General features: G+C 32.4%; 4 protein-coding genes across 4 annotated transcripts; 2 read left to right on the top strand and 2 right to left on the bottom strand.

The window, feature by feature from the left end:
• Nucleotides 1-1,512: 1,512 nt before the first annotated feature.
• Nucleotides 1,513-2,866, bottom strand: LOC148204189 (uncharacterized). The gene is made up of 2 exons (XM_088107859.1): nt 2,840-2,866; nt 1,513-2,504 (listed from the first exon to the last, which is right to left on the bottom strand). The coding sequence occupies exons 1-2, from the start codon at nt 2,864-2,866 to the stop codon at nt 1,941-1,943; spliced, it is 591 nt and encodes a 196-aa protein (XP_087963985.1). The 3' UTR covers nt 1,513-1,940.
• A 908-nt stretch (nt 2,867-3,774) lies between these two features.
• LOC124833918 (peamaclein-like) lies at nt 3,775-4,503 on the bottom strand. The gene is made up of 2 exons (XM_088108042.1): nt 4,312-4,503; nt 3,775-4,174 (listed from the first exon to the last, which is right to left on the bottom strand). The coding sequence occupies exons 1-2, from the start codon at nt 4,391-4,393 to the stop codon at nt 3,990-3,992; spliced, it is 267 nt and encodes an 88-aa protein (XP_087964168.1). The 5' UTR covers nt 4,394-4,503; the 3' UTR covers nt 3,775-3,989.
• An 11,312-nt stretch (nt 4,504-15,815) lies between these two features.
• Nucleotides 15,816-18,861, top strand: LOC124833913 (ARM-repeat/Tetratricopeptide repeat (TPR)-like protein). Its single transcript, XM_047308488.2, has 2 exons — nt 15,816-17,687; nt 18,489-18,861. The coding sequence occupies exons 1-2, from the start codon at nt 15,887-15,889 to the stop codon at nt 18,599-18,601; spliced, it is 1,914 nt and encodes a 637-aa protein (XP_047164444.1). The 5' UTR covers nt 15,816-15,886; the 3' UTR covers nt 18,602-18,861.
• A 2,229-nt stretch (nt 18,862-21,090) lies between these two features.
• Nucleotides 21,091-22,672, top strand: VEP1 (NAD(P)-binding Rossmann-fold superfamily protein). Its single transcript, XM_047308491.2, has 2 exons — nt 21,091-21,260; nt 21,344-22,672. The coding sequence occupies exons 1-2, from the start codon at nt 21,222-21,224 to the stop codon at nt 22,472-22,474; spliced, it is 1,170 nt and encodes a 389-aa protein (XP_047164447.1). The 5' UTR covers nt 21,091-21,221; the 3' UTR covers nt 22,475-22,672.
• The last annotated feature ends 3,387 nt before the right edge of the window (nt 22,673-26,059 follow it).

The raw sequence follows: 26,059 nt of genomic DNA, 5'->3' as shown, positions 1-26,059 counted from the left end.
GTTCGATTCGATTAAAATAATGAATATAACTATTATTATTTGTATGTAATTCGTTTAGAGCAAAATAAATTGAGATAATGTAAAAGGGATATGTGGAAGTTTATTAGCAAGTCGTCCAAAATGGAGCTTTGTTGCTGCTTCCGCTCAAACCATTTCACGTAAGGAGTGCTAATTAAGCCTTTTTTTTCTCTCAATTTGATGGATCAAACTTATTTAAAAGTGGCAATCTTTAGTAGTGCTAATTAAGCCTGGTTGAGTTTGAAAAAAATGTAATTTTTTTATGCGGGCTAGTTTTCAATCTGGCTCACTTAGAACCCGGCTTATCGAGTTGAACCCGTGGTGAGCCGGATTGGCTCACCAACCCACCTAATTTAATTTAATTATTTATTATTTTGTGTTTCAATATTATTAGTTAACATTTTTTTATTATATTGTAGATGTTGATAAAGAAAAAGATATTTCAAGAGAGGAAATATTATAAATTTATTTATTCAAGACTCTAATATTATAAATGAAAAAGTGTTACAAAAATTATCAATATTATAAATACTTTTTTATTTATTTTGAATTGTCTATGAAGTTTAACAACATTTGTAACTTTTATTTAAATTTGAATTAAAAAAAAGGGTTAAATATGATTTTAGTCCCTTAACTATCACGCGAATTTTGGGTTTAGTCCCTGTTCGAAAGTTTTGTTCATTTTAGTCCTCATAGTTTTGAAAATATTATAAATAGTCCCTAATTTTAGATGGCGTTAACTTTTGTTTGACATGACTAACTGCGGCACACATCTTATCCCAGTTACAAGTTTATTCTCTGCCATCTTCAACCCTTCAACTAGCCGTGAACTCGTTCGCCGCCACGTGGGCCACCAAGCCGAGGCTCTCCACCTGTTCTGTGTAGTTCCCCAGCAGCCCCTCGTCCACGACTACCTTCTCTTCCATTACTCCGAGGTTGTTTCCACCAATGAGGTATTTTCCACTGATTTTTAGCGCACCTGTAGCTTGAATTACCTGTGGAAACAAGATGTAATATAGCAATAATGGTCATTCTTGTAACGGATCAATATTTTTATAAAAACAAACAAGGACCTCAGCAGCTGTTAGTCACAGGATTTGGTCATGAAGAGTGGCACTGCTTCAATGCCATTTTTAATGATGATGGTTAGAGGGAAAAGGAGAGAAAGGTATCTTAATAATTGGCATCTAATGAAAATATGACTTGTTATGTAATGAGGATGCAAAGAAGTACTACCCATTTGTTTTTAATAATTCAGAGTATAACTAGTATATATGCTGATTGCAGCTCCATAGAGATCATTAATATCATAAGATTCCCAAAACATTGAGATTTCTAATATTATAACATAGTTTGCTACTCAATCTTGGCTTTAATTATTTTTAAACTGACTATTCTTTAATTATGTGTTAACTGTCCACCAGTGGTTGAATAGATAGATAGTATCTGGCTAAAATATATTCCGTGCATAAATACACAAAAACATAGTACCTTATTAGTACTAATAAAGCTATCTAATATAAGACTTTAGTAATTCATTGAATAACAATCAGCTCCAAAATCACTACCAAGTTAAACTGGTTCAATAGTTGGTTCTTTAAACTCAACCTTTCTTGATGCTAGGGAGGTATAGGAAACAAAAATGTATGTATTTCTTATCAAATAGTCGTTATATTTGTAGTTGAATCAATAAAAAATATTATTGTAGTTAAAGCAATCATTGATAGAAATCCTTTAAACTAGAATATTCATTAGTCTGACATACAGGGCAAACACTAATAGCTGCAGCCAAAAACATCCCAGCACCGTTGATGAATTTGTGCATAGAATTGGAAGTTTCAAGTTATTGTGGTAGAGGTCAAGAATTGGTACGGAAGGATTTCTTTCTATAAATAACCCATTGGTTTCAAATCCAATCAGTTTCAAACATCATTCGAGTCTTCTTCCCTTGCAATCAAGTTGTACACTGCTCCCATCCTTGAAATTGAATTCAGCCACAGACCCGGCTTCCCATCTCCCGGCCACATTGCCCCCAAATTGTTCCCAGAAAACTCAAGCCGATCATTCCGGTTATCAAACAGCACATCCTGAAAACCAAATAACTGGTCACAGAAATCAGCCATGGTCATCATCACAAAAACAACCACTATCCTCCGAGAAACATGCACCCGTTCACCCGTTCGAATGTGCTTCACCTCAACCCCCTCCGCCGGAACAAGACCCTGCAGTTTCTTCCTCCATCCTTCTTCCCCGTCGAGGACACCCTTCTCTTTGGCGTTCCTGAGTGATACCTCTGACTTGGCAAGGTGTTGCACGAGTTCTTGATCGGAGTACTGGAAGAGAAGGTAGTCGTGGATGAGGGGCTGCCGGGTGACTACACAGAACAGGTGGATGAGAGCCTCGGCTTGGTGGCCCACGTGGCGGCGAACGACTTCATGGCCAGTTGAAGGATCGAAGATGGTAGAGAATAAATTCAGGCATAAGACCTATGCTCATCGTTAGTTACTTTAAACAAAATTTAACGCCATGTAAAATTAAAAATTATTTATAATATTTTCAAAACTAAGAGATCTAAAATGAACAAAACTTTTGAATATAAACTAAACTTAAAATCACGTGATAAAAGGATTAAAAACATATTTAATCCTAAAAAAAATTGTAATTTTTTTTTATTTAAAAAAAACTTATAACTAAATGACCGAGTGAGTTAACCCGTTTAACCCACCAATCCGTGGTGGATTGAGCTGGATTCAAATTTTTTTAGCTCGCTAATAAGTAAACCGGGTTGAGTTGTTCACTAAGTGACCAACCCGTGATAAACCGGGCCGGATCGAGTCGGATTACCCATTTTGACAGCTCTAATCTTTAGTTGCTGCGATACACTGAATAAACATTATTTAACTAATGTTCTAAAAGAAAAATATATAATTTCAAATACTGCTAACTCACCCCAATCCCTTTACTTAATATTTGAAATCTTTTTTTGTTTTCATAGTATTTGTTCTTTCGTAATTTTGTTACATGTCAACAACAACCTTCCATTCTTTATAATATGCTGATTTTGAGATTGATTATCAAATCTCTTATCCATTAAATATTAAAAATAAAAGCAATTTAGAATTTATATATAAATACGAGGGAATATGTTAAAAACCTGATAAAATATATATATATATATATATATATATATATATATATATATATTTATTATTACTATTCTATATGCTTATCGATCATAATCTATATTATTATTATTATTATTATTTTAAGATAATTAATTAAAATTATATTTAAATTAACATTATTTACTTATGTTACTCAATCTTCACCCCGTAATGCAGAATCTACCCGAAAAGTATAATGAATGATTGCAAATGTAGCCTCAGATAAATAGTATGATACACAATATACATAAAATAATATAATAATTGAAAGTAAAATTAATATATAATTAAAATAATTGGATTTTGAATAAAATATAAAAAAGTTTAAAAATAACATATCTATATATTTCATTTTATATTTATTAGTTACCTTAACAAAATCATCTGACAAATTACTTACGATATAATGAGTTAACGAACCAACTTTCCATTATAAGTAACTTTTAAGCTAATTTTAGGTAAAAGATACTTTAAAAAGGAATCAACAACATTGATTGTTCACAGAAGACTAAATTAATTAAAACTAGAACCTTTCGTGTATACAGAAGGACGACAAGGAAACCAATTAAATTACCCTTCTCGTCACACCCAATTAATAATAATGATGATATATGATTCATGAATCAGTAGATATAGGAACATGATTACAGTAATCATATATAGTAAGCTAATTAGCTAGCTAAGCCAATACATAAAGTAGAGGGGAATAGCTAGACAGATCCGTGGCACAGTATTATTATGAAGTTTGGTAGAGTGGAAATGAACATAGAAAATGGAAAGTGTTCTGCAATGAAAGGGATAACAAATTCAAGGGCATTTGCCCTTGCCCTTAGAGTTCTTCATGTCCCTGTAGCAAGGACACTCGTCCTTGTTTCCGTAAGTCCCAGATGGCACACAGTTGCACTTCTTGCAGCAGATTCCACAGAACTTCAAGCATCTGTGCTTAAGCTCAGCCTTCGCACACCTCCCTTTACACTTTGAGTCACAGAAAGCTAAATCCACCACACAACACATCAATTATAATCGATTTCACCATTTACAACAAATGCACTCCTATCATGTAGCAACCAACCAAGTGACATATAACACATACATGCAGTGACATATAACAAGTGATGGAGTCAATTACCTGAACCAGCCATTGAGATTTCCAAGAAAGAGGAGCTAAGGATGAGGAACACAAGGAGCACATTTGCATACACAATCTTCATCCTGTTCTTCGCAAAGCAGAATAGAGAACACAGTATTGATTGTGACGAAATGTGAAGGTTGTTCTTACTAGGTTGTGTTGTGTTGTGTTGTGTTGTGCGTTGTGGTGGAGTGAGCAACTAAAGGGTGTTATTTATACTAACAAGTGAAGGGTATGTAAGACTTGCTTCGACTTAGGAAGATCTTACGTGTGAAATTTATTACTACTTCTTAGTTCGATCAAAACTTGCAAGCAGGATACAGCTGGCCATTTCCTAGTACTTGTAACATCATTATGTACTACACAACACACGATTTTATTAGAGAGAAAAATATGCAACACAAGATGTTAAAAGAGGGTCAAATTCTTTACTAACGTTATTATTCAATATAAAGTTAAATGATATTTGAATTTAATTTTGATATATTACTATTCTTTTATGCTGTTAACTAATTACAAAGCATGCTAAGTATATAATTAACTTTAAAAGGATGTTAAAAAATTACAATTGTACCGCGCATAAGAATTATCATTAAATTTATTTCTAGATTTAGGTTGTCATTAGTCGCAGGTAAGAGAGCATGCCTGCCATTATTAAATTGATTTCCAGATACAGATGACGTTTGTCGTCACAAGTAAGAGGAAGAGCATGAAACATTTCTATTCTTGGATTATGTACCCAAACCAATCAATCAACAATACTCTATATGGGATATTTTATACATGCAAGAATGTATTTGGATTCACAAAATTGAAAACAATATAAATAAAAAAATATTTGATATAATTTTATAACACTTTAAATTTTTTTCTTTTGATCGGATGAAGAAAAAAAACTAAAAATAATATGTAAGTGTTTACAAACGAGTACTATAATCCTTGTTTATGTAATCTTTGTCCGTTATTTCCTTTAATTTTAATATTTTTAATTTGGTCAATCATCAAATTAAAATATCATTTTTTTGTCTCTATACAATTATATTTTATGGCACATATGTCTTGATTATAAATTTATCTTAATTAAATTACTTTAATAAATTGACTAATAAAATATAATTGTCTTAAAATATTTAATTATGTATATATATATATATATATATATATATATATATATATATAAAGTTTGCTAACTTATTTAAGTTTTTTTTCGTTAGGGTTTCTGATTTTTTTAATTAAAATTATTGTAGAAATGACAGAAATAATGTTGGAGTGAAAGAGAGAGGGTTTAGAGGAATAAGGGATGAGAGAGATATGAGAAAATGTACGAGATTTTTTATTCTTTTTAATTTTAATAATAAAAATTATTCAAATACTTTTAACCTTAAAACTTTTTTTAAGAATGGATAACATAGAATATTTTTATCTACTAACCAACTCAAAAAATAGCAAACCCATATATAATAAAATTGGTAACTTACGTGACGAAATCACGATGATAAAATGGTATGAGTTTTGCCCATGCGGTTGTTTGTACCAAAAAGTTTTGAACCTTTCCAGATCTCACTTTAACGCTCACATGCATCTTTATGCCTAGGATAGTTTGGTAACGGATTCTTGTGTATGGAAAATTAAATTCCGAAAATTGTCATATTTCACACGAATTAATAAGTATAATGTCAACAGGATTCAGTAATTGACGATCTTGAACAATAACATTTTCCTTAAATTATCAGCAACTACAAGCACAGTTTTAGTATATATATAAGATGAAAATGTTCATTTTCTGACGTGTTTTTTTCTTCTCTAAATTGGAAAGGAAAGAAAAATATACCAAGTTTGAGAGGACCCAGTTCACCCCACGAATCTGGGTTACAGCAACAGCATTTCCCAAATATCTCTCTCTCCTAGCTTATGATATAATATACTCACGTCATCTATATATATTATAAATCTTTTTCTTTAAAGATTTAAACCTAATTTAAGCTCACATTATGTTAACATAAAAAATAATTAGAAAAAATGTATAAAAAATATGTATAAATTTATTATTTTAAAATTGGTTTAACCTCTAATTCATTGATTTGGTTAATTTTGGTCTTTTTATTATTTTTAGGTTCAAGTTAGTTTTTTAATTTTTTTTAAAAAGTTTAATTGGATTATTTCTTGATGTTAACACCGTGTTTATACATGTGTCAAATTCGTAAAATTTTTATTTTATTTTATTTTATTTTACTTAAAAAAACATAAACAATCATGTGGGAAATCATAATCTTGCCACATAATACTGTTATTCTCTCATGACAGTAATGGTTTTTAATTTAATATCTATTTAAAATTTTGATTTAACATAATTTTTTTTAAACAATCAAATATTAAAATAATTTTATAATTTATATATTCAAATTATTTATTGTTTACAAGTGTAAAAAGTTACAATTGAAAAAAGTAAAAAATAAAATAATTTGAATGTTTAAGCGGAATGATTTGATATTTAATTCTAAAAAATCGCTTTAAAAGGTATATATAAATTTTGAAATATTTTAAAAAAGAATTAAAAAGATAAAAGTTATATATATATATATATATTGATTTTTTTGAAAAAATTAAATGACTAAATTAGACCCAAAAATACTAAAGAGATAAAAATGAACCAAAATAACAAATTTGAATAATAAACTAAGGTTTTATATTAAGAAGCTGATAATTTCTCATGCGAATTCTGACCATGTCTGTAAATTCTCTGTGAATTTTTGTTTGCCACTTCTGTATATCACTAATATCCTCACCAGCCTTGACATTTTATACTATTCTGTCTCCTAACAATTGCCATTTTTCAGAATAGTTTTATATATTAAGAGTAAAATTTTAGAGTTAATGGATTAGTTAATATTTAAATATAATAACTATTGACATGATTCTTTAAAATTCATAACTATAGACTATTGTAGTATATTTTTTAATTTTTGAAAATTCTACATAAGACTATTAAAATTATGTTACATAGTTTAGTTAATTAAATTTAAGTTTTATGAAAAGAATATTAAGCATAAAAAAATATATCTATATATCTATATATATATTTTCTGGCATTGTGATGCTTCCCGTTGAAAAACTTCATTTACCAAATAGGAGTTAAAAGGCAATTGTGTATTCATAGCTAGCAAAAATATTCGTGGTGCATTAATGGAAAAAGGCTAAGTTAGCAAAACACAAAATACAATTGCTTTCTGCATTTCTGTAATCGGATCATCTTCTTCAGTTAAACGTCTTTTCCCTCTCTTTATTTCATTCCTGGATTCTCGGCATCCACCAACAGTGTATTTGAATACCACACAGTAATTCATTTCATCTGATAAATTCACGGTAACATCATAAAAAGGTAAATGATGAAAACAACTTTTTTCTGTTTTTTATTCAAACGATGAAAATGAAGAGTTTTTTGTTCATTTAATCATGCTAATACTTCAAATTAAAGCAAAATAATAATTTTATAAATATCTATGAATATGAAATAAATAATTTTTCATATGCCAGCATAAAACAATTTTTGGCAGGTATATGAAATTGCCAGTTCATGTGTGCTAAGACCCAGAAAGGATGTTACCTTTTTTTGGGACCATTATCTTCTGCTTAACCCTTACAGCAAGCAAACAATTTCGACGTAATTCACAGTTAAAAATAGTTGCATTGCACTTCTATATGGGGAGGAAAGTTCTTCGTTATAACGGGCCCATATACCATAGTTCTATTTTCTTTTCTTACCTTCCATTGTTCATTGTTAGAACACTTACTTTTAGAATGTCCGGAAATGCAACATGTCATGGGAATATAAACGTGGGTTTAAGTCACATCGTAGAAATGAAAAAATTAATCGTCTTATAAGTTAAGTTTTAGGTTGGAATATGTTAATTCCTTATATGTTATGAATTTATATTCATTGATACCATGTTTTTTAGTTTATTGTTTTTCGAAAGACTTATAAATAATATCAGAGTCAATGATATATCTTAGTAATAAGTTTAAACAAGTGGAAAAGATTCGTTTTTAAAAGGTTTTGGATTAGAATTAGTCTCGATTTCTTACATAAATTGGACACATATATATTTGATATTGTATTTTTCGAGGGATTCCCCCATGGAAAGAACAATCAATTTCAGTATTATGCAAGTTGATTTTGGATATTTGCTAATATTTTCTGCACATAGCTGGAATTTCGTAGCACAATTCTCATCTGTCGTATGCTGCCATAATGTTGTTTGGCAACATGTCGAACAATTCGGTGGAGACGAATATCCCAAACTTTATATGGCTTGGATTCACATAGATCTACATGATGTAGTCATGGTGAATGTGATCACAGAGGATGCAGTGACATGTTGACATGCATGGTATGAACAGTTTTTGAAACATTTCAAATTCACAGTTGCCCCTTCAATGATCCCTTATTTGGCCTGGGATCAATGACTAAGGTTGCTCTTGATGCTCCGTAGGACACATGACATGCTGTAGTAAGAAAAAGGGTGAGACGTTATAGTTAACAAACTTTGACACTTCCGTGATAGATACCTAAATATACGGAACTGAATTATTGAATCTATACGGAATAATTTGTTAGAGGTACCAAACTTTCTCACACTACAACCTCTGCACTAGTTTAGTTATATAGAAAGAAATTAAGTCGATGAAACGAGGGGCCAAAGAAACACATAGAAAATAAGGTTTAAATTTATGTTGTTTGGTTTTGGAAAAAAAAATAGAGAAAACGTATTGCAACCTTCGTCGATTAAGTGGGAGGAAAGATAGAAACCGTAATTAGGTAAAGAAAATAAAGAATTCTCAATTAGTTTGTTATTCCAAACAAAAATTAGGTTAGACGTACTGTTTTCTTATTATTTGTTTGTTTTCACTCTATATACCCAAATTGATAATTTAATGAATTTGTATTAACTAAATACATTGGAGATCTCGTATCTTTGAGAATATTTTGTGTATATTTTAATAAGGTTTGGAAAGTCTGTGCATCATTCATTATTCTTATCAAACTATTTATAAATATATAATCTCACTAAATGGGGCAATGTTTCCTTTGGCAATATACAAATCAATTGTTCATGTATTGAAAACTCTCTTAAAATTTGGTTTTAAATATAATTTCATATTGTTTGTGTATGTCGTTTGTCTCATCATGTTTTCTTTTATTGTAATTTTAGAGCTTTTAAAACTCTTGTACGTTTCAAAATTATAAAATTATTATTCGCATTTTTTATTTTTTATTTTTTATTTTTTGTAAAATTTAAGCAATTAGAGGCTTGCCATCAAATTGTTCAAACGATCATTTAAGTTTGTATTACGTGGCTTGATCAGTGTATTATTTTAAATGATATGGCAATTTATACATGATTAACGTGTATTTTTAATTTTTAAATTAAAAAATTGAGAGCAAATTGCGAAAAAGAAATTAAAGGCAGTCACTTTCTCTCTGACGCGAAATTAGGGTTCTGAGAGGTTGTTGCGGAAGAGCGAGATGAAGGAGTTGTGCTTGGAGGCGAGGAGGGTGAGGCAAAAGGTCTTGAGGAGCGCGTGGGAGGGCTCGGTGGTGTCCTGGAAGGTGCAGACGCAGTAGCCGCCGGTGAAGGAGAGAAATAATAGAAAGATGAATGGTGAAGCGGTAAGGTTCAAAAAATCCACTGATGCTTATGGTTTCGGCCGAGAGTGCTAGTTTTAGAGTTTTGATTTATTTGAGATTTGGCGCTGACATGTGTGGCTAGAATCCTCGGATGTTAAGCTGATGAATTTGGAGTGCTTGAGCTTTGTGGAAATTGGAGGTAGCAATTAGTTGCATTTGAGGGAAAAGGGGTTAGCTTTTTTTTATCCCTGTGTTCGTTTCTTGGGCAGTGTTGGATGAATTGAAGTTAGAATTGCCTTGTTATGGAAAAGCTGTGGAACAGGGGCAAATCTTGGTGCTAGAAAAGGCCATGTTGTGAATTTGTTTTGGGTCATTTTTCATAGGTCGTAATGACGGTTCTATCCAATGGTTGTCTTTCTATTCTTTCTCTGCTTGTCTTTTCCTATTTCATGATTCATTAGTTGAATGATTTCAAGAGCTAATTTTTTTCTACAGAGACAACATCCAAAACGGTAATGAAACTCATGGAGATTTTAGGGCTTACTTTGTATTATCTGTAGAGCCATCTTCAGGTAAAAATCATTAGTTTTCTGATTAGGGTTTTTTTGGTTTTTGATTTGGAAATTTTCGTAGCGGTGAAAATGTTGGGCAAACTCGTGATTGGGTTCCTACAATTTGCAGTTCTGTCTACTGTGACTGCCATGGAAGTGTGATTTGGTTATTGGAGAAGATGAAAGATGACATTCCAGGAGCAAAAAAGCGTGATTTAATTATTTCCACTTTGCCCTTCAAAAAAGCTTATTACACCTCTATGCATTCAAATTTTTTAATACAAAATTTGATGGTAATGTCACATGTGATTAATGTATCACATGTGATTAATGTATACTCTGACCATGCCACGTAATCAACACTTAAACGGTCGTTAGTACAATTTGACGGCAGGCCTTTAATTGCTTCAATTTAAAAAAAAAAGGACTCAATTGAAACGCCAAAAAGAAAGAGAACTTATTTGAGATTCCATACCAAAATAGGAATTTACCGATACATTAAACCTATTTTTAATTATACTCTAGAAATCTAAAATTAATTATCAACCAAATTTTAAACCAAACAACCTGATGAATAACTTGAGAGGCCTTAAGTTGAATGTAATTTACGTACAGAAGTGAAAACACTCACTTTTGTGGGTTTTATTTGGTTTTCTGAAAATATCAATGAAATAGCAGGTATCGGCTTTCTTTCTGCACCTCTAATTTTCTTTCTGTGTACCTCCAAAATTTTCTAAATTCCTTAACTTTCTTACAGAGTAAAAACTGTAAAATATTGTTTTAAAATTTTAAAATTTTAATTTTTAACTTGTACATAATTTCATTTTAACTTATGATTAAATCAATTTTATTTTATTTTCTCTTAAATTTTCTAAATAGACCCGTTTAAATAGTCCCACATCTTAATGTCGTGTTTTATATTAAAAAAAAGACATTTTTTAGTGTTATAAGTCTCTTAAATAAAATTAGATTTTTTTTCTTATTTTTTTCCTATTTCTATCTTTAAAACATAGTTGTTGTATGAAAGGGGTATATATTACATGCTCTTTGGAGATAATAAAAAAATTCTATATTTAGTTTGCAAATGTGTGAGTGTTAATGAAAGCGCATACCTGGGTTTTGGATTAAATATGGGAGCTATGTATGGTAAATGTACGGTGGTGGAAAGTTGCTAGCCGAAGATAGAGAAGTGGAGAATGGAAAGGCAAAGTAAGAAGTCTGAGTCAGTGAAAGGGTACAAGAACATTGAGTGGTTGGAAACAAGTGAAAAATAAACATGTTTTTCTGGGATGGTCTGGACTGCTGTGTTTTGATGCAATACTTTTTATATTTGATTAGATACGAGCATGAATATTAATAGTATATAACTTTTTAAATTGAAATATAAAGATAGATATGATTATGTTTATATCTCCGACTTTGATCCTGTGTTAATACTTATTTATGTTCTCATATATATATATATATATATATATATATATATATATATATATATATATATATATAATCTTCTTTTTTTGGTTACATAATTTATTTTTTCCATTTTTTAATTGCTTTATTTATTCTATATTTATAATATTCACTCACATTTCATAATTATTTTTACTCTTATAACTATGATTGTGTTTAATTACATATTATCAATTATAGTCAATATTTTTATGTTTTTATTTATTGTTTATATTTTTCATTTACATAAAAGTATTTAACTTTCGATTTCAAGTATTCAATTGTATATATCTTTCTTTAGTAATAAAAGGTGATATTTTTTTATTCTTAATTTTGTTTTAATTAAAGAACTTTTATTATTACAATCATTTTTACTTTTTTTTAACAATTTGTTTAGTTTGATATTCAAAAGTTTTCTTAGATTAAAATTTTTTATCTTATCGTATAATGACACTCTTTCGTCTGTTTCGTTGTGATTCCTATTAACGAGACATAATAGTCACCAACTAAGATTTAGAAAGCATAATGGAGACTTTCGACTTTGGAAAGAAATGTTGTAGAAGAAGAATTCACTCATACTTTACAACTGTACAAAAAATTTATCGACGGCTTGGTTTCTTCCTGTATTTTGTAGCCTGAACATTCAACTTTACAACGTAGATTTTTGTAGTATTGATTTATGTACCGTTCGATCCTCCCGACACATACATCGAGCGAATGGTTAATCCAATGCCACCCACCCAGGTCACAATCAAGACCGAGCGTCCAAACTAACATTGTCCGAGCTTTCATCGTACGGTCCTCCAAGGCCGCCCACCCAGGTCACATTCAAGACCGCACGTCCGAGTTAAGACTGACTTATTGGCCAACCGTACATAGAACGAGCGGCCCTCCAAGGTCGTCCATCTAGGTCGACCGACAAGACCGAGTGTCCATCGTGACCGATCGGCAGAACCGAGTGGCTTCCCACCGAGGTTGACATTTTTGGCCGGTCACCCTGCTACCGGCCGTCACGACCGTCCCTCACTGTGTCGACTATGCGGTTAAATACTAATGACTCATTAAAGCCCTTAATGAAGATTAAGGTATGATTGGGTCGTTTTCAGGCCCACGAAAGGTAAAAGTCCATTACAATCAGTATAAATAAAAGTTCCAGGTATGAGTTCTGGACAGATTGCTTACAATGCAATATACACATGCATTACAGACCACTTGGTCATGTTGCTGACTTAAGCATCGGAGTGCCTTTGACAGGTGCACGACCGCCCGACTTGGAGAGCGAGGTGGGAGAGGACGAATACTACTACAACCAGGACTTGAAGATGAGAGCCCGTTCGGCCCTTCCCAGCGCATCCAGCCCTCAGCCAAGAGCTCGTGAGAAGGCGTCCGTCCGCCACCGAGTGTCCGTCCGATCCGTAGCGTAAGATATCATCCGTCCGCCTACCGTTCGTGAGTGTTTTAGCAGGGTCCCACCAGATCCGGTCGAAACAATTTAATATTAAGATGAGATTTAACAAAAAAAAATAACATAAATGGTTGAACTATAGTATCTTCAATCCACGTTATGTTTTTCACTGATTTGTAGTTTACGTGGGAAAAGAAAAGAGACAGGTAATAATGATAACATTTTTCATTTACATTTTTAAATATTGATGCGAGACAAAATACATTAGACATATAAAGTTCTTCTGTTCACTAATTTGTAGGATAAGATCACAACATAGTCCAACAAATAATACAATTAATCATACCTCTCCTCACCATATTTTTAGGATCAAACAGTTTTCTTTTATTACTTGATGTTGAAATATTATTCATTAACATCTTTGCGTGAAATTAAGTTAAAAGTAAGTTTTATTTGTTATATTTAAAACATGGGTTGATCAAGACTTCAAATACCACACCAACTATGCATTAAGCCTTTCCAAGATAGTTGCTTTTAGGAAATTGATCTAGTTTTCACTGCTACAATAGACACTGATAAGAGAAAACTAGTGAAACTTCTCTAGCATGACAGCATGTGGATTTGGATTTGAACAACTTAAAAACCGTTATATCCGAGCAAAACATGCTAAATTCCGCATAGTTTGATGTGTCCAGATTAAATCTAGTCCTTGCCATCATGAGCAAAGAACTGTTAATGGTACGAAGAAACAATTAATAATGTCCCCGCCTCAATTGTTTTGGCTTAGTTAAAGGAATCTTTGAAGCATGATCTGAAATAATATTCTTAAGAGAAAGATGAAATCTAAGAAACATCCTATTCATGCTTTCCACCTATGGCAGCCGCATATTCTTGAGACCACCACCACTGTACTTAAATCATGTTTTTAATCTATATTTCTGCTTTCTAAGAGATGCCCTGTGTATTTTTTTATCTCAAGGTGCAAATTTAGCAATGTGACGGGACCACAATCTGGAACTGATTTGAAGGACATTGTTTTGCCATTTGAAGATGTGGTCCCTCACAAGTTTCTCTTTGCCTATTACACTTTAGCTTGTCAAAATATTTAAATGGAGAAATCAGTGGGAATTGTGGGCTAATGTTAGTGAAATCCCACCATCTATTTTCAGTTTAACTTAGACTTTTTGTACTCATTTTTACTTAAAAAAGCTTTATAGGCATAGGTGTAACATTACAGCTCTTGACAAAAGAACTTATTAAGTTGACTGGATACGGGACAGAATGATGATGAACTTGCATAGAAAACTATAAAAGCATCACGAGTCTACACTGTGTGCAACATATCAAAGTCTTATAATTTTCTTGCTTACGTGATCCCCTTTGTCGCATAAGGACGATAAATTCTTGCATAAGAAAGGGTGTACAGAACGTAAGAAAAGTTAGATAAAAAAGAAGTAGAAAAAACTGAAGGTAAAAAAGCCTTCGTGAACAAGTGTTTGATTTAGAAAATATTGTCGGGTTATCGACCAAAGAAAAAGAAAGTGTTGTCGGGGACGTTTAGCTTCCAACAACAAACGTGGAATCGTAGATCATGAGGGAGAGCACCGCACCGAACCAAAGTGCTCGATTAAGAGAAACTTGTCAAAAAAAAAGTTTTTTTTTTAGTATTGTAGAACTGTGTTGAATTGTCCTAGTGCAGTGTAGATAACAACGACAGATAAAAGTTAAAATTCAAATATTATAAATTTCCAAGTTTTATTATCAGTAAACTTCATCGCAATTGAATAAGTTAATAGATGTTACTCATATTTAATGAAACTTTAATTTTAAAAAATAAATTAAGTTACAACTATTATCCAAATATATCTTAACACTTATTTTATTAATTTAAAGTTATGTATTAAATTTAGAAATATTAGTTATGTATTTTAAAAAAATCGTGTTATCAAATCAACGCATTGAAAATGTGTAGAATTGAACATAAAGAATGTGCAAAAAATAAATATATAACACAAATATTAGGTCATTTCAAGTAAGATCTTTGGAGGTATACGCGTGCGTGCGTGCGTTGGAAATGATATCATGCTGAAAAATAGTACAAAAGACTGCCAGAACTATGCAAAACTGGTGTTACGGTAAATTGATCCCTGAAGAAAAAGACTATATATTGCTCTACGAAACAAGAAAGTATTCGACATTTTAAAGTTCACCAGAAGAAGTAAATAACACTTAAGTCATATATAGAGATTAACCAGTTGCATACATTAGAGAGTGTAAAATTGTTCCCTTGGTTAGAACTTTTGAATTTGAATTTTGGAGATGCATCTATCATAAATAGTTGAAAGGGATGGTCTTGTCACTAGCAAGAGCATTACCCAATTGTAAGGATAATGAAACTGCTTTATTGGATAATGAAGGCGGCCAATAGGTGTGGATAAATTATTACATAATTTTTTTTCCCATCAATCTATTTCAACCCCTTTGGCCAAGGTTCCTCATATAATCTACCTTTCTACTCTCACAAATCAATCAACTGAGACAGCTATGAAGTCCCAAATGAACAAAGAGAGAGTAACCCCTATTCCCAATACTCCTTGCAACGCCGGCGATCATATTTGCATCGACCCGGGTTGCTTCTTCTGCAGCATGGGAGAAGCAGATGCATCTCTCAGAAGGGCTGGAATAACGACCTGCTTCAAAGAATTATTTCAGGGAGAGAATCATGAACAGCACGTGCTGGTGCTGAGTGGACTGTGGCACATTGCAATGACCCAACCCAGCGACCCAGAGTTCCCATCCTTCGGAATATTCAAATGCATGGCAAGTCTAATCCACAAAGGGATAAACGACAGCCACTGGCTTCTCACAAATCAAAACATATACATACCCTATTACGCTGCTCACATCATTGGCTCTTACACGATGAACAAGGAGGAGTTTGCACAACTGGCCGTGCAATCAGGTGTGATACCGCCATTGCTAGACCTGCTCAGGGGGAAGATCAGTTGGGTTGAGCAAAGAGTTGCTGTTAGAGCACTTGGTCACTTGGCCAGTTACAAAAGCACGTTTGAATCAGTAGTACTGCACGAGCAAGAGGTAGTGAAGTTGGCCTTGAACTTGGCTTCCACTTGTTTAGAAGTGGTCTATGTTGACTTCGTAGCTGTGAAGGAAAACAAAAGGCTGGAGTATCACAGAAACTTGCTCACTAGAGGGGTTGGGGATTTGGAGATGGAGAATCGCAAGGCAGAGGAATGGGCTAGCCAGCTTCAGTGTTGGTCTCTTTATCTTCTGAATTGCTTTGCTTGCAAAGATAGGGCTCTGGATCTCATATGCAAGAAGGGGTTTCTCAAGGACTTGTGTGATATGTGGGGAGGGATGATAAATCACACTTCACCAGCAGGGGTTGGACTGATACGAATCTTGTGTTATAGTAAAGAAGGAAGGAAAAACATTGCTCAGTTACCCAAAGTTGTGAATGCTCTAGGTAACCTTTCAAGATCTTCAGATGATTGGCAGTATATAGGTATCGATTGTCTCCTTCTCCTTCTCAAGGATCCAGATACGAGGTACAAAGTTCTTGATGTTGCCGTCCCTTACCTGACTGATTTGATTGAACTTAAAAACCTTGGAGATAAATCAAACGTGGGCGAGACCATCACAAAGGTTCTTCTGAATTTGAAACCTAACAGACAAAAGGTTGGAGCAGTATTGCAAGAAGTGATGGATTTGAAAGTGGATAGGAGGGACCAGGAGAAGGTACTCTCGGAGGAAAACTTGGAGGAAACAAAGGCTTTGGTGAGTTTGATAAAACAACAAGCGAATCACAAGTTCAGGTTGGGAAAGATTGAAGAAGCTTTGGTGAAATACTCCGAAGCGCTTGGTGTTTGTCCCTTGAGGTTTAGGAAAGAGAGAATGGTGATTTATAGTAACAAAGCTCAGTGTCATATTTTACTGAAGGACGCAGATTCAGCTATCAGTGACTCAACGCGCGCTCTTTGCCTATCCAGCCCTGCAAACAGCCATATGAAAAGCCTTTGGAGAAGATCACAGGCATATGACATGAAAGGAATGGCGAAAGAGTGTCTCATGGACTGCATAATGTTCATGAACAGTAGCATCAAGTCGGGTGGTGAGACCATGGGTGTCAAGATTCCATACCACCCTGCGCGCCTGATCTGCAAGCACATGGATGCCACGTGGCTCTTTGCCACTGCTCGCTCCAGGCTAGAAAAAACAATGCAAGAATTGAACCAAGTTGGCGGGCATGATCAGAACCAAAAGCAACCATGTGATCATAATAAGACCATGATGACGATGATAGAAAATACAAACAGTCATATGCACGGTAATTAATTCCTTGCCTTCCTCATTTAATTTGTTGCCTACATAATTACATAAATTTCTTGAAAAATATTCACAAAATTAATATTCCAGCAATGGCTTTTGACATAACTGTAGCACACAGTACACAACACTCATATATGCTTCTTTTTTTCATGTACAATAATATGCATCATATAAGCACTGATGATCATAATTCTCAGATCTTAGTAAGTTATTAAGTCATAATTAAACTAACCTAATTTAAATAAATTTCTTCATAAACATTTATTAAAAAAAAGTCAATTTAAACAACTTTTCTGTTAAAATTAGTTTGTGAATCCTTCACTACATGTTTGGATGTCCATCTAGGGTATTGAAAGTGAAATACTATCGTGGTAGTTTTTTTTGTCATTTCTAGCTTTTGACTTACGTCATGAATTTATAGCAGAAAAGAGTTGCTGATACTGAAATAAGCATGCTTCGGTGTAGTCAGAAACTACTTTAAAGGAACCATTGATGTGAAAAATAACATCTCAAATGAAGTCGATGAAATTATTGCTTCGATGCTGTGTTCTCTAATCATTTTCACACACACTATGAGTAATACCAAAATCGAGTATTTTTAACATAATTTTAAGTAAATATTATCATCTTTAATAGTATATTAAAGAAATTATTTTCAATAACATGCAAACTAACTTAAAAAATGGAATGTATACTGTAACTGACTTGAATTTAGAGTACAAACTCTGTTTATTTTAAACTTTACAGCAATTGCGTGCGTGAGGGTCAAAATCACTTTTGCTGTGAACTACTTTTTCAGGTCTGTCAACCATTATTGAAGAACCTTTTCACGCGAAAGAAGGTGGTGGTAGGAGAAAGATGGAAAGGGCGAGAAGAAGATTCAAGAAAGGTGCTGCGGCCGGAGCAACGTAGGTCAATTTTAATGGCTTGTTAGATGCGAAGGAAGAGATTCTTGTGCCACCCAGCTAGGCCCCATATTTTGGCCACTAGGTTAAACTTAGCCATATAAATACTTTCTTTTTTGTGTACTTTAATTTGTGAGGGCATTCATCTGTGAGTGGCAGGTTAGAAATGGAACCAAAATGGGTCTCTAATAATCTATATTTTACATATGACAATGGAAAATGGAGTAGTACGTAATGGAATGGGTAATTATAAAAGAATAGCGTGACCGATATAAACCAGCAGAACCCCGGGAAAATGGAGAGGACCACATCTCCATTCTTAATATAATAATGTAATTTACTACTCGAATTAAAAATACTTAGAAATGTTAATATAACCACACTCACATGATTTGGCTATGTGAATTGAGATTAGAAAAATATAAACTATAAATTTATTAATTTTTATACTATTTTTCTTAGAATATTATATAACAACTGTTATTTTTATTTATTAGAAATGTAAAGTATATATTATCAATAGATGAACATCAATCTCACCTCTAACTAAAACAATACTAACAATACTAGAATATATTTTTTTATTAATCTACATTACGAAATGCTACTGGTGCAATTAAATTTAAATTATACATTTCAAATATGTAAAAACATATATTCGAAGAAATTAAAATAACAATAACTCATTCATTGGTGTAAATAAAAGGTAGATATATGATTTTTATATGAATAATCATCAAAATACCCCTAGCCTTTCTAGAAAGCACGAATTTAATTCTCAGACTGGGATTTATTTTTAATTTTAAATATGAAAATCATCTATGAATGACTTTTGAAATTTTGAAGAATACTAATCACACTAAAGTAAATTGATGGTAGCCAAAAAAGTTCGCAGAAAATTACTTCTAATAGTGTATCCTTAAACTAAAGGTTCCTCGTAATTTATAATTTCTTTTACAATTAATAATTTTATAATTATATTCTGGTTAGAAGAACACCTAATTAATAAAAATTGTAAAATCATATAATATTTTTTTCACGAAGACTTGTTTTATTTTAAGTAAATTTACTATCTTATATTGTTTTTAAGGTTTTGTTCCACATTTTCATTCTCATCAAGACGAATAGTGGGAATTGGGTGAGTCCAATTTTATTTTCATCAAAATAGGAGCGTATTTTTTCTGCTATACTAAAGATGAAGATCGTGTGGTAAGGGAAAAAGTCACACTTTTACACTAAAAACAATAAAAATTGACATGGTTACTGATTTTTTTGTCATGAATCACAACAATGATAAGTTCACTTCAATAAGAAAAGTTAGATTTACATTTAACAAACTAAGTCAAATTAAGAAAATAAATGTTTTACCATATATATAATTTATTACAGATATGTATAATCTTAAATATTTAAATTATATTGTAGTGAGAAGAAAACTAGTACATAAACTTTTTAATTATAAATAATTTTAATTATTCTTATAAATTTTTTATTTTTTTAAAATTATGTACATAAATAAAATGTTTAATTATAAAATCAATTACATATATATCCAACGAATTACATAGTGTTTTTTATGATATTCCCTTGTTTATAGATAGTTATACCTATTTAAAAACACGAAAATAAGTTTTTAAATAGAATAATAAGCTTAATTTTATAAATTGACTAAATATTAATATAGAACATGGTAACGAATTTCGTTTTCAATTCTCTTAAATTAGCTTCATTTTTTTTATGCATGTATCTATTTTCATGATATGTCTTAATTGTTTTTATCCGAATGGAATATTAACAATTTTGTTGAAAAAGAATACAAACACTTAAAAATAAACACATAGCTATTGATTTATTATATATTTAAAACATAATTTATGTAATGTGAAATTTAGTATATGAAAAATACTATTGTTATAAACACCACTTAAAACTCTATATAATCCTAAAAGATATAACAAACTGTCCACTTTTATATTAAAAATTAGATTATACGACTTAATGACTGGTATTTAACTTTTTCGCTCTCTTATTCAATATTATTTTATTTATATTTTAAAACATGAGTTTTACAACTAATTTTTTTTTCTCATCTTCTAAAAATACTTACTTCTTTTTATCACTATATAAGTATTTGATCTACCGTCTTAAATAATACAATAATTTTATCACTTTTTTTTATCCTTAAACTTTATTTTAATAATTTTATATCATAAATAATTACTTACAAAAAAATAGCACAGATTAAATTATATATTATAACTACACAACATAATTACTTTATTTAAACACGTTTTATTTACCATAAAGTTTAAATATACAATAATATGTATTTATTATAAAATTAATTGCGTGCCGCTATATTTAACATCATACTAAATATTTAAATAAAGCAAGAAATATAGAACTCTCAATCTTGGGCTTATCCGATTAGAATTATCATCAGGACAGGTCATCTCATCATTACGATATTGTTACTATTATTATTATTAATTCTAATAAATCGATCTGTAAGTCCAAGAACTCAGACCATAAAGCCTCTGCATCTGCTAAATCCAACCATTCAGATTCACTTCTTCATTTATCCTAAACACTTCCCTCTATCAGATTCAAAATCAAACCAGAAAAACATGAGTTGGTGGTGGGCTGGAGCAATCGGCGCTGCCAAGGCAAGTTCATCAATTATTCATCATGTTTTTTCTTTCTTCAATTAAATTATTATTTCTTAATTTTTGTTCTTGTGCTGATGCAGAAGAAATTCGAGGAAGACGACACTCCGCGAAGCTTCGAGAGTGTGGGACTGGTGATCGGCGTAACGGGCATCGTCGGAAACAGCCTCGCCGAGATCCTGCCTCTCGCTGACACCCCAGGCGGTCCATGGAAAGTCTATGGCGTGGCACGGCGGCCGCGGCCGCCGTGGAACGCCGATCACCCCATCGAGTACGTTCAGTGCGACGTTTCCGATCCCGCCGACGCCGAAAGCAAACTCTCCGTCTTGACCGACGTCACGAACATTTTCTTCGTGTCGTGGACTAACCGTCCCACCGAGGCCGAGAACTGCGAAGTTAACGGCGCGATGTTACGGAACGTGCTGCGCGCCGTTATCCCCAATGCTCCCAATCTTCGTCACGTGTCCCTTCAGACAGGCACCAAACACTACCTCGGATCGTTCGAATCCATAGGCAAGATCCAATCCCACGAGCCCCCCTTCACGGAGGATCTCCCGCGATTGGACACGCCTAATTTTTACTACACTCAAGAGGACATTCTCTTTGAAGAAACCGCTAAGAAAGAGGGTTTGACTTGGTCCGTACACAGGCCCGGAACAATATTTGGCTTTTCTCCCTACAGTTTGATGAACCTGGTTGGGAGTCTTTGCGTTTACGCCGCAATTTGCAAGCACGAAGGGATTCCGTTGAGATTTCCCGGCACGAGAGGCGCCTGGGAGGGTTATTCCTTTTCTTCCGATGCGGATTTGATTGCGGAGCAGCATATTTGGGCCGCTGTTGACCCCTATGCGCGGAATGAAGCATTTAACTGTTCCAATGGTGATATATTCAAGTGGAAGCATCTTTGGAAGGTGTTAGCTGAACAGTTTGGGATTGAGGAGTATGGTTTTGAAGAAGGTTCGGGTTTGAGGCTGTCGGAAGCGATGAAGGATAAGGGTCCTGTTTGGGATGAGATTGTGAGCCAGAATCAGCTTCTGCCTACCAAGCTTGACGAGGTTGGTGATTGGTGGTTTGTGGATATTATGTTCTCCGGAGAGGGATTATTAGATAGCATGAACAAGGCCAAAGAACATGGGTTTTTGGGATTCAGGAACTCCAAGAATTCGTTCATAAGTTGGATAGACAAGAGCAAGGGTTATAAGATTGTACCTTGAAGAATTGAACTGTGGTTAATTTGTAATGGGTATCTGTTTCTGGTTTGATTTATTTGTCTCCACTGTAAGTTATCTGGAATAAATAAAACTCGCACATTAGTGAGATAACAGAAGAGACTGTGCATGAGGATTTGCGTTGTGTTCTGTTTCTGTCTTGTATAATAATGCCTCAATGAGAGATGAAACTGTGTTTGAAAAGGATTGAATTTCTAATTTTGTATCAAGAGCTAGATCTCCTGAAAGGGGTAGCAGTTTTGAATGAAACGCAAGTACCACTTCCTGGAGACGTGTTTAGTTGTTCTTCCATTTATAGCAGTGATTATTGTTATAAAAGGGATTGCAATTTGTTAATAAATATTAGGAGAAAATTGATTTGACTACTGAAACAAGTTAATTCAACTACTCGCTTGAATGAATAGAGTGAGTCCATTATTGCCCTTGAAGTAGTTGCGTTTCTCTGATATCTATATACATTTGACAAAAGTAATGGTTACCACGCACCAGTGAAGTCCAAAGAAAGACTAACGCTCAGTTCGCTTTGAGTTCATACATATATGGAGAATGGTTTGCGTGGATAGATTTGCGATTAATTTCGTTTTCATGGATTAAGATTTGGAAGATATAAAAAAATTCATTCCTAGCTGATAGAGGAGATTTAAAGGTGATTATAATAAAAAGTCATTTTTATTCCTGGTATGAAATAGCTTTTGCAGGATAGGTGCATGCACTGCTGTAATAAAAATATCCATTCTAATTATAAAACTTGAGTAGTTTTAATAATAATATATATTAATAATAAATATAATAATAAAAAAACTAATAATAATAATTATTATAATAATAATATTATTATTATTTTAATTTATTAAATTAAATTTTTTTTACATTTTAAAAAATAATTTTTATTTTTTTCTTCTTATAAATTTTTTTACAATTATATATAACATTAATAATTATCATCTTATATTATTTTTATTACTAAGGGTATTTTGATAATTTTTAATTTTGATCAACTAAACAAAATATTTTATCTGTCACATCAATCAAATCCTACATTAATTCTCACAAACTTTACTTACAAACTTTACTTTCAAATCCACTCAAATAAATAACAATTAATTCATTCTCAAATCCTCTCAAATTCATCCACTCATTCTCTCCCAATTTCTGTTTCCCAAGTCAACACACCCTAAGTTTTTAGAATGAGATGATAATGTTACTAGTTTGTTCCTAGAATCATTGAGCTTCTTGAAGATACGAACTAGGGATGGCAACGGATCGGGTCGGGCACGGATAGTGCCTACCCGCAACCCGACCCGACAAAAAAAAATCCACCCGCTACCCGACCCGCTACCCGCACGGATATCCGCTTAAAAAATATCCGCGGATATTTTAAAACCCGCGGATATCCGTGGATACCCGTGGATATCCCATAAATATTTAAAAAAATATATTTTTATAAAATATTATAATAAAATTTAAATAAAATTACAAAAAATATATAAAATATAATATATATTAAATTAAATATAAATTAAAATTTAATTTTAATTATATTTAACTTTATAAAATATAAATTAATGTTAATTTTAATTAAATTTAACTTAATAAAATATAAATTAAATTTTTATTTTTATTTTTTGCGGGTAGCGGATATCCGTGGATACGGATAGTATAATACCCGCACCCGACCCGTTTATAAGCGGGTATTAAAAAACCCGCTACCCGTAACCCGCGGATAATAAATATCCGCGGGTACCAACTATCCGTCGCGGATTTTATCCGCGGATATCCGCGGGCGCGGATTTTTTTGCCATCCCTAATACGAACGTTCTAAACTATGGCAGTAATTAATGTTGCGGCAACATGTAGGACTGAATTTATTTATTTTACTAAGAATTTCACTCCCCGATTCAAACTAATGAGAATTAAGATAAACAAATATACAGAAAAATAATTGTTTAGAAATACAAATCGAACTTAAAATATGAGAAGAATTCAAAATCAAATTAAAAAACGAGAAAAATTCAAATTCGAATTATAAGATATTGAATAGCGATGGATTGAGTGCACGTTTTTTCTTCAATCGTTTAAGACGTTTTTTTAAAGTTTTTTTAAAGTTAAAATTGATGGAGTAATGAAATTTATAGTGCAAAATACCTCATATAATCATTGATTTAGTGGTATTATCTTAACTGATTTGGGTGTCCTACGCTAACTAAAACTTTATAATTTTGAAAGTTTAATATTATCTTTTATAAAAATCACAGTTTTGGTCATTGACTTTTTTTCAAATTTTTTATTTAATTTTAATTATCTATCATTTTGTTTTTTGAATGCTTTTTTGACAAATTTTTATCCTTTAAATTATTTTTTTATCTCTAAATTTGTTCAATTTTCAAATTATAAAATATATTAAATCACTATGTTGAAAGTTTCACATCGACTAGAGATAAGGTCAGATTATAATATATAAATGGGGTGCAAACCTCACTTTACAAGCCGGTTTATGGGGATGAGTAGGGCTTAAACCAATTTTCTAATATGGTATTAGAGCGAAGTTAGAGTTTATCCTAGTAATATTTCTTGTTTCTTGGACATTTCTATTTCACCCTTTGTCATGTCACTATCGGACCACCCCATTAATTTATACTCTCATACACAAGATTTTTATACAGTGTAATTATATATAAGGACTAAAATTTGAAGAAATAAATATAGAAATACAAATTATAAATAAAATGGCATATGTGAATCTTTTAAATTGGATATTTATATATTGTTGTCGTGAGTGACAATTTTATGTTTGTAGATCAAATGAATCAAAAAATGTATGCTAGGTAGTTATGGTGGACTTGTTTTTGGGATCTTAGTCCGGGTGTTGCTCCCTCCACCATCCCAAGTCCATACACCTCCACATTAATTTTGTTTATTCCAGAAATACCCTATCTCTCCTCATATTGTAACCCTAGGTTTTGAAAGCTGATCATAAACAATGGTACAACGTCTCACCTACCGCAAGCGTCACAGCTATGCAACAAAATCCACAAAATCTAACCAGCACAGGATCGTTAAGACCTCCGGTGATAAGCTGGAAAACAAATCTGTTAGTGACAAGTTTAATTAGTTTAATTTATATTACAATATGACTCATTCGACGTATATACATATATACTAATGAGATTTGGATTGTTACAGTCGCAAATGCTAGTAGCTACCTAAAGTCTGATATTCATTTTACGTATGCTTTTAGACTTTATATTGAGTCATATTCATTTTACTTAGTTTGAATCTTCAGACATAGATGGATTTATTATCAGATTGACACATTGCGGTAGGGTATTTCTGCACCATTGTTTCTGATCAGCTTTCAAAACCTAGGGTTGCAACATGGAAATGTGTAAGGTATTTTTGAAATAAAAAAAACTAACGAGGAGGTGCAGGGACTTGGTGTGGTGGAGGGAGCTTAACACCCTCTTATTCCAAATGGCCTTTCATTTTGTACTGTCATATGGGTCCATGAAAAAACGTTTTTGCTTCCTGCACTCCATCATTACTACTCCACCCCATACTAACTGAAAATAA

This window comes from Vigna umbellata, chromosome 2, assembly GCF_029865625.1.
Source record: "Vigna umbellata cultivar VRB3 chromosome 2, Vumbellata_1.0, whole genome shotgun sequence".
In the NCBI taxonomy this organism is placed as follows: Eukaryota; Viridiplantae; Streptophyta; class Magnoliopsida; order Fabales; family Fabaceae; genus Vigna; species Vigna umbellata.
The sequence above is the reverse complement of the archived record's forward strand: the minus strand, read 5'-3'. Positions and strand labels throughout refer to the sequence as shown.

What these genes read in the sequence shown, in the direction of transcription:
- LOC124833918 (XM_088108042.1), bottom strand. Translation starts at nt 4,393, where the DNA reads ATGAAGATTGTGTATGCAAATGTGCTCCTTGTGTTCCTCATCCTTAGC. An exon ending in AATCTCAATGGCTGGTTCAG is followed by an intron (nt 4,175 to 4,311) that starts GTAATTGACTCC and finishes TGGTGGATTTAG; the next exon opens with CTTTCTGTGACTCAAAGTGT.
- LOC124833913 (XM_047308488.2), top strand. Translation starts at nt 15,887, where the DNA reads ATGAAGTCCCAAATGAACAAAGAGAGAGTAACCCCTATTCCCAATACT. An exon ending in TACAAACAGTCATATGCACG is followed by an intron (nt 17,688 to 18,488) that starts GTAATTAATTCC and finishes CTACTTTTTCAG; the next exon opens with GTCTGTCAACCATTATTGAA.
- LOC148204189 (XM_088107859.1), bottom strand. Translation starts at nt 2,866, where the DNA reads ATGGGTAATCCGACTCGATCCGGCCCG. An exon ending in ATCCGACTCGATCCGGCCCG is followed by an intron (nt 2,505 to 2,839) that starts GTTTATCACGGG and finishes CGATGAGCATAG; the next exon opens with GTCTTATGCCTGAATTTATT.
- VEP1 (XM_047308491.2), top strand. Translation starts at nt 21,222, where the DNA reads ATGAGTTGGTGGTGGGCTGGAGCAATCGGCGCTGCCAAG. An exon ending in GAGCAATCGGCGCTGCCAAG is followed by an intron (nt 21,261 to 21,343) that starts GCAAGTTCATCA and finishes GTGCTGATGCAG; the next exon opens with AAGAAATTCGAGGAAGACGA.